We start from the raw sequence: 16,565 nt of genomic DNA on the forward strand, positions 1-16,565 counted from the left end.
CAGATTTACTGTTTCTATTATGTATGTGGGAAACCCTGGTGGCGTAGTAGTTAAGTGCTACAGCTGCTAACCAAAAGGTCAGCAGTTCAAATCCACCAGGTACCCCTTGGAAGCTCTGTGGGGCAGTTCTACTCTGACCTATATAGGGTTGCTATGAGTTGCAATCGACTCCACAGCATTGGGTATTATGTATGTGAAGTCCTTGAGTAGTGTAAACAGTTAACATGCTTAGCTATTGATCAAAAGGCTGGAGGTTCGAGCCCACCCAGAAGCACCTGGGAAAAAAAGACCTGGCAATCTACTTCCAAAAAATCAGCCATTGGAAACCCTATGGAGCACAGTTCTACTCTGACACACATGGGGTCACCATGATCAGAGCTGACTCGGTTATCTCCATATGTGCCGGGCTTGGTTCTAATATGCAAGCTAGAGTTACAGAGGAGCAGACAAGGGTTTCTGAGGAAGCCAAGCTCTGGAGAAAAGCAGAAATTGGCCTTGCGAACTCTCTACCCTTTCCAGGTACCATGCTCCCTCTCAAACCTCACTGACCTTTTGACAGTTTCTGGAACTCACTGGGATATTTGGTGCCCCAAGGTTTTTGTACATGCTCTTCCTCTGTGTAAAATACTCTGCCCCAAACTTTCAGCATGGCTGGAGGCTTCCGGTCTCAGCCTCATCTAAAGGCATTTCTATGGCATTTCTCAGAACTTCCACGTTATCCTGTTTCTGTCTTTTATACCACATGTCCCAGATGACATTTGCCTTGTTCTCTCTCTGAATCCCCTACCAGAAGGGTAAGCACACAAAGAGTGGCCAGGGGAATGGGCTGTTTGTATGAAGAAAAGGAAAAGCCTGTAAGTGAGACAGTCATACTTACGATCTAATGACAATCATCAGGCTGTAGCCAAATACGCTAATCCCCACCATAAAGTAAGCCATTGGTAACCGGTACCTCAGCCACCCGATGGTCCTCTGGTTGTTGTAGTAACCGTAGAAGAGAGCCGAATACTTGATGTAGCCCTGTGGGACAGCAAAGCCAAAGGCCCTGGATTTGTAAGCTCAGTGCAGACAGTCATCAGACACTTTGTTCTAGCAGTGATTTCTTTCTCAGGGTTCTAATGGAAGTCTGAGGTGGGGAAGGAAGAGGTCTAGATGTCCTTGTCCTTCCCTTCACCTCTCCCAGTTGCTCCAGAGTTCATTTATGTCTCCCTCTCTTTCCTTTCTTCATTCCTTTGATTTCCCCATCGCACAGAGTATATAGAGACAGAGTTGAGAGAGGAGAGTGTGGTTAATATTTGGGAGTAAAATTATGGATAAGGGGTGTGTGTGTGTGTGTGTGTGTGTGTGTGTGTACATGAGAATGTGCATATAGTTCCAGATTCTTTTTCCACATCCCCAGGTCCTTAATTTCACAGTCCGGAAGTAGATGAAAGTCTGCTAGCTTTCTTAATATTTTAAAACTTCTAAGGAAAATTATACATGATGAAGCTCAGAGGCTAACCCACCTTTCAAGTTCTGTTTTGTTTTTGGCTTTTAGGTGTAATTGGATTTAAGGGCTCGGCTCCTAACCAAAAGGTCAGCAGTTCAAATCTACCAGCTGCTCCTCAGAAACCCTATGGGGCAGGACTACTCTGTCCTATAGGGTCTCTATGAGTCGGACTGGATGGTAACTGGTTAAACGGATTTAGATACACTCTTTAGAGGTAATTGTTTAGGTGTAATTACATAACACAGGGTTTTAGCACTTCCTTTCTTGATGTAAAACAGGGAATTAGTTATTGTTAGATAAATTCAGTTTGTTTTTGGAAGATGGGATGTTTCAACTGGGGTTCTTAGTGAAATAAAGAACTAAGGAAATTCTTAACACTAGTGTAGTTGGGCACTGCAGTTCCAAATAACTTAGAAAAATTCCCCAACTCACTTTCACAAATTTCTGAGAGGTTTCAAATCTATGAGACTGAAGGATGATGACAGCTTTTAGCATCATAGCAATGTCTCCAGGTCTCAGGAGCTCTTGGAGCTGCAGAATCAAACTCCCAGAGGCATGAGGGTGTGGTGATCCAAAAAGGGGAAGCGTACGCCAGGCAGATGAAGTCCCCAGGTGGTGCAAACAGTTACGTGCTCAACTAATAGCCAAAAAGGTTGGCAGTTCAAACCCACCCAGTGGTCCCTCAGAAGACAGGTCCGGCAATCTACTTCTGAAAGGTAACAGCCTTGAAAACCCTATGGAGCAGTTCTACTCTGAAATGCACGGGGTTACCATGAGTTGGAATCGACTTGATGACAGCTAACAACAACAATATTCCAGGCACAGGACCACGAGCAAAGACAGAGAGGTGGTAGAAGAGTGTGGTGCATTCAGAGAGCTCCCTAAAACTTGACGAGACGGGAGCATAAAGTGTGAAGAATTAGAGAGGGATGGGGCCAGAGAGGTGGGTAAGAGCCAGGTCACGAACAGTTCTTTTGTAAAAACAATTAAAAACACTGAATTTTATTCCATTTGGTGATGGGAAATCAAGGAACATCACAGGTAGGGGAGTGACAGAGTCAGATTTGCATTCTAGAAAGATCCCCTGCAACAGAAGGCATAGAGATTTTAAGAACCAGGCCAAGGTAGAGGGTAAATTTAGAAGGCTGTGAGCAGTTCTGGCAGGATGAGGGCATAATTCAAAGCAGAAGTAAGAGGGTTGGAGAAAAGGGGACAGATTCAAGAACCTAGTAGTTTGATTCAGATTGATTAGATATAGTGCGGGAAGTGTTGGTGAAGATGAGGGAGAAGTATAAGATGATACTCAGGTTTCAGACTTGAATCATTGGATGAGCGGTGATGCCAACAAAGGAGAAAGGGAAAAAAGACAAGTGGGTTTTGGTAGGATAGATGTTGAATTTGGGTAACAGGCAGGACATTCAGTTTCAGATGCCATGTGAAACTGTGGCAAAGGCTGGAGTGGAGACTGACCTGGGATCTCAATGTGAGTGTGATGAGGCAAAACCATACTGTAAGATCATCTTACACAGAACTGTTAAATGAGGGAAACAGTGGCCTCATGCGGAACCCACATCCATCAGGGCGTGGCTGGAGAGAGGAACCAAGGAAGGAGACCTAGAAGGACTGTTGGGAGGAGACATAGTTTGCCAGCTCATTTTGCATAGTGCTGGGATCCTATTTGATTAAAGCACTGGTTTTTCAATAATTCAATGCAACATTGCACACTTCTTCATGCAATATTTAGGCCTTACAATCACAAAAATGGAGGTACATTGGTATGCTGGGAACGGTACCTCAAAATCCCAAAGGACTGAAAAGTCCATGGCTTTTTCTTCCTCAGCCCGAGGTACCGTCTTCCTGGGTATACTTCCATAGGGCATGCCCATCAGTACCTAGTGTAGAGACAGAATGACACAATTTTAAGTAGAGAAAACAAACACAGAGAGACATTTGTACGTTGGGTTAAATACTTTCCTTCTCAGAGCAGGGCATGCCCATTTTCTTCTTTAAACAGCATTCACACCTTTCTGATCATAAAAGTAACACACACCCATTGTAGGAAATGTGAAAAAGTGCAGAACATTAAAAAAAGTTACCTATCACCCCACAACTCAAAGGTAATGACTGTTAAAAACCCAGTGCCATCGAGTTTCAGCTGTTTCTGAGTATTATATATATTTTAGCCTGGTTATTTAACTTAATATTATTTTATCACCAATTTTTTTTTTATGGTACAGGTTAAAAAATAAAAAAACAAACTGAGACTAAACGCACTGCCATTGAGGTGACTCTGACTCATAGTGAGCCCATAAGGTTTCCAGGACTGTAAATCTATACCAAAGCAGACTGCTACATCTTTCTCTTGAAGAGCCCCTAGTGGGTTCGAACTGCCAACCTTTCATTTAGCAGGCAAGTGCTTTAACCGCTGCGCCATCAGGGCTTTTCATGATGTGGTTCCAGTTCTGACATAAGTCAAATACCTCATTTTTCTTTTTTAATTTTCATTATTATTGCCTCTTATGATTGGTATCTTTATAAATCTGATCTTTTATTGTCTTTGGGGGTCGGAAACATCACATATAAACTTACGGATATATTTTAATACATACATACATATTACTAAAGATAGGATGTACAAGAAAAACATGATCATAAGTGCAGTTTGTTGTAACTTGAATACATCATAAGTAGAGCACTACCTGTATTTCTAAAAATAAGATGACTTTGGAATAGTTGATCACATGTATGTACCATGAACTTAACTAGCTAATTCCCTATTTGGGGGCATTAGAGTACTTCTAGTTATTCACTGATAAATAATTCTATGGGAAACACAGATAAGGGATTTATCAACAATGAACATACAGAACGCATAGATCAGCTGAATATTGGTGAGTCGAAAAATAGAGTTAAAAATATCCAGACTTAAGAACCTAAAGAAAAGGATGGAGAATGTTGAAAAGAACATCACACATGGGAATATAGACACAGGGTTCTACATGCGTATATGTGGAATCCCAGGAGAAGAGAGAAGGAGTGGCACAGAAGCAACATTTGAAGCGATAATGGCTGAGAGTTTTCCAAAAATGACAAAAGACGTTTTAAGATTCATGAAGTGCTACAATCCCAAGCAGAATATACATTGTAATAGCTTTTAATTGCTGTGTAACAATGACCAGGAATGTAATGGCTTAAAACACCCATTTATTAGTACACAGTTCTGTAGGTCAGAAGTCCAGCATGGCAGGGCTGGATTTGCTGATCAGGTTCTCACTGGGCTGAAATCAAGGTATTGGCAGTGGCTGAGGATCTTATCAAGGGTTTGAGGTTTTCTTCCAAGTTCACTGGTTGTTGTCAGAATTCATTTCCTTGTGGTTATAGGATTGAGGTCCCATTTTCCTTGCTGGATGTCAGCTGGTGGCCACTCTCAGCTTCTAGAGGCCACCCACATTCCATATCACATGGCCTTGTCCATCTTCATGCCAGCAGTTACATGCCAAATCCATCTCTCTGACTTATTGTGCAACACCCAGAGAAACCTCTCTTCCTTTAAGGGATTAGATTAGATTTACCAAGACAACCTCAGATAACCACATCATAGACACAGGTTACACCTATACTCAAAGGGAGGAGATTATAGGAGGGCAAGGATCATTGACAGTCATTCTTAGAATTCTTCCTGCCATATGTACAAAACAAAACAGAAAACAATAATGACCACAAAAACACCACTTAAGCACACCAGAGGAAAACTTGCACAAATTCCTCAAGAGAATAGAAAAAGAAGCAACGTTTCCTAAATCATTTTATGAGGCCCAATTTTGATCTCCAAAATAATAAGGACATTATAGACATAAAAAGGAAATTTATCATACAGTCTTTTAAAGGAGTCCTGGTGGCAAAGTGGTTAAGAGCTCAGCTGCTAACCAAAAGGTTGGAAGTTCCGATCCACCAGCCAATCCCTGGAAACCCTATGGGGGCAGTTCTATTCTGTCCTATAAGATCACTATGAGTCAGAATCGACTCCATGGCCACGGGTTTGGTTTGTTTTAGTCTCTTAAATATAGCTGTGAAAATTTCTAAATAAGATATCAGCAAACCAAAATCTGGTGATACATAAAAAGGAAGGATCATACATAACGATCTACCCGTTGTACCTGTTGCCATCGAGTTGATTCAGTGATCTTTGACGTTACTATTGTGATTGTTCTGGGGCACCACAAACCATCTCCATATAGGATGGCAAACTTAATGAATGTTGTGTGCGTTCTGGCTGCTCCACTGACTGGCCATTCCCCTGTCTCTCTCTCCCTCTCTTCAGGCCTCCCTATTCCCTGAGACATGACAGTATTGAAATTAGGCCAATTAATAACCTTACAATGGCCTCTAAGTATTCAAGTGAAAGGAAGAGTAGCACATCTCTCACTTTAAATCAAAAGCTAGAAATAATTAAGCTTAGTGAGGGAGGCATGTTGAAAGTTGAAATAGGCCAAAAGCGAGGCTTCTTGCACCAAACAGTTAGCCAAGTTGGGAATACAAAGGAAAAGTTCCTGAGGGAAATTAAATGTGTTACTCCAGTGAACTCAGGTATGATAAGAAAGTGAAACAGCCTTGTTGCTGATTTGGAGAAAGTTTTCGTGGGCTGGATAGAAGGTCGAACCAGCCACAACGTTCCTTTAAGCCAAAGCCTAATCCAGAGAAAGACCCTAACTCTCTTCAATTCTGTGAAGGCTGAGGGAGGTGAGGAAGCTGCAGAAGAAAAGTCTGAAGCTCCAGCAAGTTATCCAGAGATCTAGCTAAGATAATTGATGCAGGTGGCTACACTAAACAACAGATTTTCAGTATAGACGAAACAGCCTTATATTGGAAGAAGGTGCGATCTAGGACTTTCATAGTTAAAAGGGAGAAGTCAATGCCTGGCTTCAAAGCTTCAAAGGACAGGCTGACTCTCTTGTAGGGGTAAAGCAGCTGGTGACTTTAAGCTGAAACCAGTACTCATTTAACTTAGAATATTACATAAATTTAGACAATAAAGCAGCAGCTGGGTTTGAGAGAGTTAACTCCAATTTTGAAAGAAGTTCTACTGTGGGTAAAATGCTACCAAACAGCATTGCCTGCTACAGAGAAATCTTTTGTGAAAGGAGGAGCCAATCAGTCTGGCAAATTTCATTGTTGTTTTATTTTAAGAAACGGCCACATCCACCCCAACCTTCAGCAACCACCACCCGGATCAGTCAACAGCCATCCACATCAAGGCCAGAACCTCCGCCAGCAAAAAGATTACGACTCGCTGAAGGCTCAGATGATGGTTAGCATTTTTTAGCAATGAGGTATTTTTTAATTAAGGCACGTACTTTTTTTTAGTCATAATGGTATTGCACATTTAATAGACTACAATATAGTGTAAACATAATCTTTACATGCACTGGGAAACCAGAAAATTCACATGACTTGCTTTGCTGTGATACTTGCTTTATTGTGGTGGTCTGGAACCAAACCCACAATATCTCTGAGGTATGCCTGTATGAACAATGAGTTGCTGATTTTGTTATCTAGAAACATTTACTATGTTTAGTATTTGGGATCCTGTTGTTGTTAGGTGATGTTGAATCTGTTCTGACACACAGCAACCATATGTATAACAGAATGAAACACTGCCCAGTCCTATACCATCCTCACAATCCTTGTTTTGCTTTGATCCCATTGTTGTAGCCACTGCGTCAATCCATCTTGTTGAAGGTCTTCCTCTTTTTCGCTGACCCTCTACTTTATCAAGCATGATATCCTTCTCCAGGGACTAATCCCTCCTGACATGTCCAAAATATGTGAGATGTAGTCTCGCCATCTTTGCTTCCAAGGAGTATGGAATCCTATAATAGTGTAAGTGCTCACTTATCTCCCCATATGATTCACTACTTTGTTCTTGAGTTCTGCTCATAATGTGAAAATCTGCACCACTTTTCTGGACTACTGTGTAACAAAGTTTTGGCAATCTCTCATATGTCTCATGTGCCTATAGCATTTCTCTTCTCATGGGTAGACTAGATACCTTCAGAAAGTAAGCAAAGATCCTGTAAAGGTAATTTTTTCATACTTGCCCAGATGTGGAGGGGAGAAGGGAAATTTCCAGTTAATTTCTGGCAATATTTTCCCCCTAGTGCAAGGGCATTTGTACATATTTGCCAGAAGTTTTAAAATCCTCATTTGGGAGTCAGAGAGTGATACTGGCTTAAGAACTGATTAAACAGACTCATAACCCTTGATTTCCAGGCTTGCACATAAAGTAATATAAAGACTTAGTTAATGACATTTTTATAACTACACTTCTCTCATGAAATGAGTTCCTTTATGTGGCCTTTTGCCTTGGTTCTCTGGAAAAACAGCTTGAGAGATTTTCCCCCTAAGACTGGAGGAGTTATCGTTGCCCCAGTTTTCTACCTCAGAGAGTTTGTTACATTTCCTGGGTAAACTGTAAATGACTTGGTTTGATACTTTTTGCCTGGCCCTGGGCTGCAGCCTGCCCTGTGATTGGTATGCACCTTGCAGATATTGGTCAATATGTTACCCAAATGAAGTGACTATGGACTATGCAAACGAAGTGACTGTAGCCTACTATGCAAATGAAATGAAATGTCTGTGGCCTACCAAGGTCAGTTTCTGGCTCCCAGTGGGAAGGCCATACCTTGAAATTGACAAGGTGTTTATGTGTATACACAGGCAAACCCACAGAGGTTTTTCAGACAGGAAACAGGAATAAAAAGAAAGAAGAAAAGGCAAGAGAGAAGAAGCAAAGAGAGAGGAGGCAAGGAACCTTCTAAAAGAGCTCTAACGTGGGTCAAGGACTATAATACTGAAGACAGAGAGAGGCCTGGAAGGGGCCCCGTGGCAGAGTCAGTGGTGACAGACAGCAGGGCCAAGAGGTGTCCCAAGGAGGTTGCAAGAAGCCTGTCCTCAGGTGGCCAAGAGGAGCTGAAAGAGCTGTCCTGTACTGAAGAAGGGAGACTTTGCCTACATGCTTCTTGATCCTGACCCTGAGTGCTAGCCACTTAACTGTAAATGTGGTCTGTGAGTTCTTTGTGGCTATTCCAACAGATTTTCTAACCCAGCAGAGAAGTAGAGGGTGCTGTGGGGAGGATAACTGGTTCAGAATTGGTAAAAAGCTTGGGAGTGGAGGTATATCTGACCTCCATCTCTTGGAAATCAGCTTTGGGCTGATCCCAGTCATTATCCCTACTGAAATTAGACAGGTTCTGACAACGCAACTACTAACAACAAAACAACATTCCTACGCAACTACTACTACTTGAATTTCACAATTTCTTAGGTAATGTAAGAAAAACTCAATGGTTTCAGAAATAACGTAACACCCCTGTGCTTTGAAGTGCTATTACAATACACCATCAACATCTTCCAAGAAATCCGAGTTAATTTGCATTATGCAGAAGGTTTTCGATTTCCTGAAAAATGGCTGTAGAGACTAGTTTCCTAAGGATGCTGAATGCAGGTAGAATTGACTCCAGTATGCTCTATTTATAATAAAATAAGAATCATCATGTAATCATTGAACTGATTAATAAACCTGGAAGGAAGAACATACTAAATGCAAATATATCTTTACCTTGAAATCTGTTGAATTAAATCCACTTGTGTGCCCAACACCAGCACCAAGCACTTCAGGCAGGACCGTAGCCGTTACTGCGCTCAGTGCTTAGTGCACCCCAGGCTCTCTTGGACAAGATCCCAGAACTCTGGCGGCCTGGGATCTCATTCACTACAAACTTACTGTGTAAACTTGCACAAGCTGCTTATCCCTTTTTTGTCCCTTAATTACTTATCTGTAGGTAAGACTCTACCTATATCCTTAATAAGATTATATCCGGGAGAATAGTGAAGATCATTATTCAAATGCAAGTTTTTTTTTTTTTTTTTGGACAAATTATGATATAATGGATTCCTTCCCTCTCTTTTTTTAAGGTAAAAGAAAAAAAAAACCTATAAACAAAACAAAAAACACACAGTAAGATATTGGTTCTTCACTAATCTTAAGGTTTAAAAAAAAAATTGGTAGACAAATATGAGGCCCACCTTTTAATTCTGAAGCACAACTATTTGGTTCCCAGTCTTTGTATTGAACTGTCTGGACAAAGATGTGCTTCGTAAAACAGAGAGTACTTAGTTAATGTAAATGAAGATGGTGGTGATGATAAGCCTCTACACTATCCAAAGATGTAGGAATTTGTTTCCTTACCTCTGGAATTATGATTAGACCAAATATTAAGCCAAAAAGGACAAGGTTAACTCCATACATCCACCGGAGAAAGATGAAATATGATGCCACTGAAGAACCAAAGTGACCTGGACAGAGAAATGATGGTGGACTTTAAGTGCTGCAGGAGGAGGAAATGAACATGCACTGAGAATTTTATGTGTGTTATAGATCTAATTTTCACACCAGTTTGTGGAACCAACACCCCAATTTCCTTTTTTCCCCTTGATAAATAACCCAAGACTCTGTGGGATTAATCAATATGCCTGAGTTCCCAAAATAAGAAGTTTAAGAAACAGACTTATATCTTGACCTGACTGTTTGAAAGCCTGTTTTTTTTCCATTTTGACACAGCTATCTTAGGCTGGGTTCTCTAGAGATACAAAACCAGTGGAGGGTGCATGTGTGTGTGTATATATATATATACACATATAAACCCAAACCCAGTGCCGTCAAGTCGATTCCAACTCATAGCGACTCTATAGGACAGAGTAGAACTGCCCCATAGAGTATCCACACAAAGAGAGAGAGATTTATATCAAGGAAATGGCTCGTGTGGGTGTAGAGGTTAGAAAGTGCCAAGTCTCTGGGGCAGGCATCAGGCTGGAGGTTTCTCCTGACTCATGTAGCCACAGGGGCTGATGAACCCAAGATTGGCAGGTCAGGTGACAGGCTGCTGGCTCAAGTCCCAAGAACTGCAGGTCAGATGATGATGAGCAGAATGCAGGATCCAGAGCAGAGCAAAAGCCAGCGAGCTTTGCCAGAAATTTCATACATATTGGATGCAGGCTACAACCCAAGGAAACTCCTTTTCAACTGATTAGCTGCTCACAGCAGATCTCATCATGGATGTGATTACATTAAATCAGATCTCATCATGGAGGTGATTACATCATTACATAACTGACGAACGACATCATAACCACCAAATCACTGAGAATCACAGCCCAGCCAAGTTGGCATACAAGTTTAACCATCACAACAGCCTACAAAATAATCTATTCATGATGCCAAGAAAACAGCAGAAGCCCTTGGAAAAAGCTTCAGTAAATGAACTGAAAAACAACGTTGTTAGAATACTCACTTTCAATGTCCTTGATCTTCATCTCCCATGGAATACATTGAGTCTTGAAATTACCCAAATCTCTCTTAAATTTGACCCATTTCTGAAATAAAACAAGCAACATCCTCAGTACATTAACATGCTGACTTGGGTCCTGGACAGGCACTTTGATGTTGACGTATCAACATGAGATTGACATGTAGGTGAGGTTGTCATCTTGGAGTTTCCATTTCCTGCAGTCCATGAGGCCCAGGCTGCCAGGGGTGAATGCTTCAACTTTTGCTTTCTCAAATTCAGGTGTGGAGGGTGAAAGAGAAGCCAGGGCAACAATACTTTGTATTTGTCTGCAGTTCTTATAACATTTCAGGTTTGGACAGTTTATATATGAACTTAAAAGTTCTGTCTAGAGAATCCCTGATGGAGCAGGAGAACAGTGGGATTCAGACTTTGAATTCTCATAAAAACACTAGACTTAATGGTCAGCCTGAGTCTGGAGGGACCCCAGAGGTCATGGCCCCCGGACCCTCTGTTAGCCCAAGACTAGAACCATTCCTGAAGCCAACTCTTCAGACAGGGATTGAACTGGAATGATACTGCTGAGAAGTGAGCTTCTTGGTTCAAGCAGTCACATGAGACTCCGTGGGCAGCTTCTGTCTGGAGGTGAGATGAGAAGGCAGAGGGGGACAGGAGCTGGTTGAATGAGCATAGGGAATACAGGGTGGAGAAGAGGAGTGTGCTGTCACATTAGGGGGAGAGAAGCTAGGGGTACATAGCAAGGTGTGTATAAGTTTCTGTATAAGAGACTGACTTGATTTGTAAATTTTCACTTAAAGCATACACACACACACAAATTTCTGTGTATAGGTTCTGGTTTGGGGGATCAAATTGTCTTAGTAACCTCTGATACATCTTTCTTGATCTTGAAACAAACATTCAAGGGAGAAATAGAAACCTGAAATCTTCAGATCCAAATTTGGCAGAAAGCCAATGCCTAAGTGTGATGGGAATTGTTGCTAAACTACAATACTAGTAAAGAGACCTCAATCCATAGCTGCTCATTCTTCCCCTCATGGAATAGCAGCCACACTTTTCTGAAAGGAGGCAGGAAGGCATTTCACCTCCTTCCATGATCTGTTTCCGAGCTCCAGCACCCAGAGTTTGCATTAACAATCTGCTGGCTGGGTGCTCTTTTGTCAAGTCTCCAAAAGGCTGCTCTCTACCAACCCAAACCCCTGGAAATAAATCTATTTGAAAAAATTAAAACACCATGTAGAAAACAGTCAGGCCAAGAAGTAGTAGGGAGCAGGTTCTAAGCTCAGTTTCTATTGTGAACAAGAGTCTTGTAAGGACTTGATCATGAAGAAAGTGAGATTTTTTTCATTCTAGTTTCACTAAAGGATGAACGGGAAAAATTGCCTGAAGGAATCAGATGGGTTTCTAGACAGAGCGTTTTGACCGTATCCTGATTGGATGATTGCTATATAAGGAAACCAACTGTGAGAAGAGGGAAATGGTCACAGACACAGAAGAGAAGAGGGACTCTGCCTTAGTTTCCTAGTGCTGCAGAACAGAAGCACAAATGGGTGGCTCTAAAGAGCAGAAATTTGTCCGGAGATGAGATGACAAGGCAGAGGGGGACAGGAGCTGGTTGAATGGACATGGGAAATCTGGGGTGGAAAGGAAGAGTGCACAGTCACATTATAGAGAGGACAACTAAGGTCACATAACAATGTATATATACATTTTTGTCTGAGAAGCTAACTTGAGCTGTAAACTTTCACTGAAAGCATAATAAATAAATAAAGAGTAGAAGTGTATTTTCTCACAGTTGTGGGAGCTAAAAGTCCACATCAGGGTCTCAGTCATGTTGATTCCTTCCTTGTTGGTAGCCCTGGGCACTCCTGGGTTCCACAGGGCTCCTCACATGGCATCTGTCTTCCCCTGTGTGTGCCTACCCCTGTGTCTAATCTGTTCTTTTAATAACTCAGAAGTGATTAGAATTGCTCCAGAGGGCTTTCAAGCAGATCACCAGGCCTATCTTCCGAGGTGCTTCTGGGTGGGTCTGAACCACCAACTTTTGTATAGTAGTTGAGCTCTTAAACATTTGCACCACCCAAGGACTCCTTGATAATAATGACAAGAGCTTCCCTAAGACAGAAAGGAAAGGATGTGGGGAATGGTAGATGATGGACATTGGGCGCTCTGGTCCTGTTGCTTCATCTCTTACTTCGTTCTGATTCTGTGCTCAAAAGGAAACCTTTGGTTTATGTGGCTTCCTTTGTAGATCTGCCTATATGGAGAACATTTGCCAGTCACCTGAGCTGTGAATATTTTGGTTTCTATAAACCACCAACCAAACCCAGTGCCGTTGAGTCGATTCCAACTCATAGTAACCCTATAGGACAGGGTGGAACTGCCCCATAGAGTTTCCAAGGAGTGCCTGGTGGATTCAAACTGCCAACCCTTTGGTTAACAGCTGTAGCACTTAACCACTATGCCACCAGGGTTTCCTTGGTTTCTATAGCAGCAATTTTTTACTGTAAATCAATGAATTGAAATTAGGATTATGGTTTAGTTTCCCATATTACTAACTCTACCACACTACCGATGTGGACTTCAAAATTTCCAGTTCTTGCTTCAGTTATATCTCCTTGTAAATTAATAATGTGGCATTTGGTTTTATATATCCATCTCATAAGCTTTATTAATGTGAGTCCTTCCCTGAGAGATAGATCCCCTCTCAGGGTGCTGGTAAAATCAGTACAAAATACAGGCTTGCAAGGCCGATGACCAGTCGGGGTAAGGAATGTTGCCAAGTGAGGCCCCTGGAGAGTCAGTCTGCCAGCTAGTCGTTTGGCAACCACCTGACAACCTTTCAAGGCTGGGGGCAGCTCTGCCTGAAAGGTGATGCCCTGGATGGGCAGAGGCAGACAGCCAGGCCTAGGAAAACCCCTGACATTGAAGTTCTTATCCATCATTAGTGCAGAGTGTCAGAAAACCAGGCTGGGTGTGGGCAGGAGAAAGCCCTAGCTCCCTTCTTCAGAGCTGTGAGAGTGGCAGCTGCTGACCCTGGGGCTGGATCATTAGCTGTGCATGTCATCTTCCTTTCCAGGAGTATATAGGAAAAGAGGTCTCAAACTGCTGTCGAGTAAGCCACAGGCAAGCTACGCATCCGGTCTGTGGGTGAAATCCGGATCTGGATGAATAACATGAGAAAAAGTACTGCAGAACTAGGGAAAAAGGACACTACCCTTTGACATTTTTGGACGCATTTCCTCTAGGATAAACGAAATGGTTTGGCAGTCTTAATAGGATGTAAGAAATATGGGTTCTAAAGGAAAGGATAACCATTTGAGATTTTTGAAAGAATATAGGTGAAGCAGGGAAGGATTACAAGGAAGCTCAAAGTCCAGTAGCAGAATGAAAATAAACATTATACGTAATAAATACTGTCATTGATGCAGAGAAAAACTGATTCAATGATATTGAGGATAAACTGTAGAAATTTCTGAGCATGCAAGAGAGAGAAAGCAAAGAATTAAAAAGAACGAGAGAAGGTAAATATACAGGACAGAGGATGGGCAGCTATCCTTTTCTTAAGGAGAAAGCTAGAAGTATTTGGACAGAAACATGACTAACCAGAAATATTTATCAAAGATATTTGAAAAGCATATTCTTCATTTGGAAAAAAAAGATTTGTGTGTGCAGTTGCTAAGTGGGCAATAGTTTCTAGACAAGTTTAATAAAATGACCCTTAGATAGTTGTCAGGCAATTATAACTGAAAAAGAAGAGAAAAAAGGGTATTAGTGACATGGATTAAATTATGTCTCCCCAAAATATGTATTGGAATTCTAGTCCCTGAACCTGTGGATGTAATCCAGGTTGGAAATAAGGTTTTCTTCCTTAACTTAATTTGATCATAGCCTGATTTGGATGTTTAGCCTCCATAACTGTTCGAAAACAAATTTCCGTTCTTTAAATCTACTGACTTGTGGTATTTATGTTACAGCAGTATTAGGTAACAAAAATAGCATTAAGAATAAAAAAGATGCAAACCCAACAGATATAGAAAGTATTGAAAAAATTGTGAGAATACTACATGCAACTTTCTGTGAATACATATGAAAATCTTAATTAATGATCAAGTTCTGAGAAGAATATGAATTATCAAATGATCCCAAGAAAAAGCAAAAAACCTGAATATACCAATAAAGAGGGGATACATAAAAAAGTAACAAGGTACTGATATAAAAATGACTCCTCATCTATAAAGTTTTATGAATGTCACCAATTCTACTCAAACTATCAGAGCATAGAAAAGGAAGGCATATCCCCAAATTCATTTTATGAAGCCAGCATAATCCTGATACCAAAACCAGGCAGAGACATCACTAAAAAAGAAAAGAACAGACCAATACCACTGAAGAATATAGACGCAAAAATTCTCGAAAAAAATCCTAGCCAACAGAATTCAACAGCATATAATAATAATAATAATACATCTTGACCAAGTGGGATTCATACCAGACATGCGAGGATGGTTCAGCATTAGAAAATCAATCAGTGTAATCCACCACATAAATAAAACAAAGGAAAAGAATGACATGATCATCTCAACTGATGTGGAAAAGGCATTTGATAAAGTCCAACACCAATTCCTGATAAAAAACTGTCAGCAAAATAGTAATAGAAGGGAAATTCCTTGACATAATAAGGGAAATTTACACAAAACTAACAGTCAACATTATCCTCAAAGGAGAGAGTCTGAAAGCATTGCCCTTGAGAATGGGAGCAAGACCAGGGTGTCCTTTATCACTACTCTTATTCCATATTGTAGCAAGAGCAGTAAGGCAAGAGAAGGAAATAAAGGGCATTCAAATTGGTGAGGATGAAGTAAAACTATCCCTATTCACAGTTGATATGATCATATAAATAGAAAATCCCCAAGATTCCAAGAGAAAGCTACTGGATCTTATTAGAAGGATTCAGCAAAGAGGCAGGATACAAGAACAACACACAGAACTCTATTAGATTCCTTTAACAAAGAGAACATTGAAAAGAAAACCAGGAAAACAATACCATGTACAATAGCCTCCCCAAAAAAGATAAAATATTTAGGAATAAATCTAACCAGGGATATAAAAGTCTTATACAAAGAGAACTACAAAACACTACTGTAAGAAGCCAAAAGAGATTTACATAAATAGAAAAACATACCATGCTTTTGAATAGGAAGACTTAACATTGCGAAAATGTCATTACTACCCAAAGGGATGTACAGATATAATGCAATCCTGGTCCAAATCCCAACAGAATTCTAAAATTAGATGGAAAAACTAATCACTGGCTTTATATGGAAGAGAAACAGGCCCTGAATAAGTAAAACATCATTAAAGAAGAAGAATAAATTGGGAGACCTCACATTGTCTAGTCTCAGAACCTACTATACAGCCACTGTAGTCAAAACAGCCTGGTCCTGGTACAACAACAGACACATAGACCAATGGAACAGAATTGAGAACCCAGAGGTAAATACTTCCATTTACAGACAGCTGATCTCGACAAAGGACCAAAGTACATTAAATGGTGAAGACACAGTCTCTTCAACAAATGGTGCTGGCAAAACTCTGTAGAAAAATGAAACAGGTCTCATACCTCACACCATACACAAAAACTAACTTCGAAAGACCTAAATACAAAACCTAAAAGTATAAAGAACATGGTGGAAAAAACAGGGACAACATTA

General features: G+C 40.9%; 1 protein-coding gene across 1 annotated transcript in view; it reads right to left on the reverse strand.

The window, feature by feature from the left end:
* The window catches only part of TMC2 (transmembrane channel like 2), a 135,998-nt gene that overhangs the window by 50,453 nt on the left and 68,980 nt on the right, over nucleotides 1–16,565 (reverse strand). Inside the window, exons 6-9 of the mRNA XM_010591820.3 lie at nucleotides 10,840–10,921; nucleotides 9,738–9,844; nucleotides 3,283–3,381; nucleotides 878–1,020 (exon numbers count right to left, since the gene is read on the reverse strand). Of these exons, the coding sequence (XP_010590122.2) occupies nucleotides 878–1,020; nucleotides 3,283–3,381; nucleotides 9,738–9,844; nucleotides 10,840–10,921 (431 nt within the window). The remainder of the gene's footprint in view (nucleotides 1–877; nucleotides 1,021–3,282; nucleotides 3,382–9,737; nucleotides 9,845–10,839; nucleotides 10,922–16,565) is intronic.

The sequence above is a fragment of the Loxodonta africana genome, chromosome 24 (genome assembly GCF_030014295.1).
Source record: "Loxodonta africana isolate mLoxAfr1 chromosome 24, mLoxAfr1.hap2, whole genome shotgun sequence".
NCBI classification, from domain to species: Eukaryota; Metazoa; Chordata; class Mammalia; order Proboscidea; family Elephantidae; genus Loxodonta; species Loxodonta africana.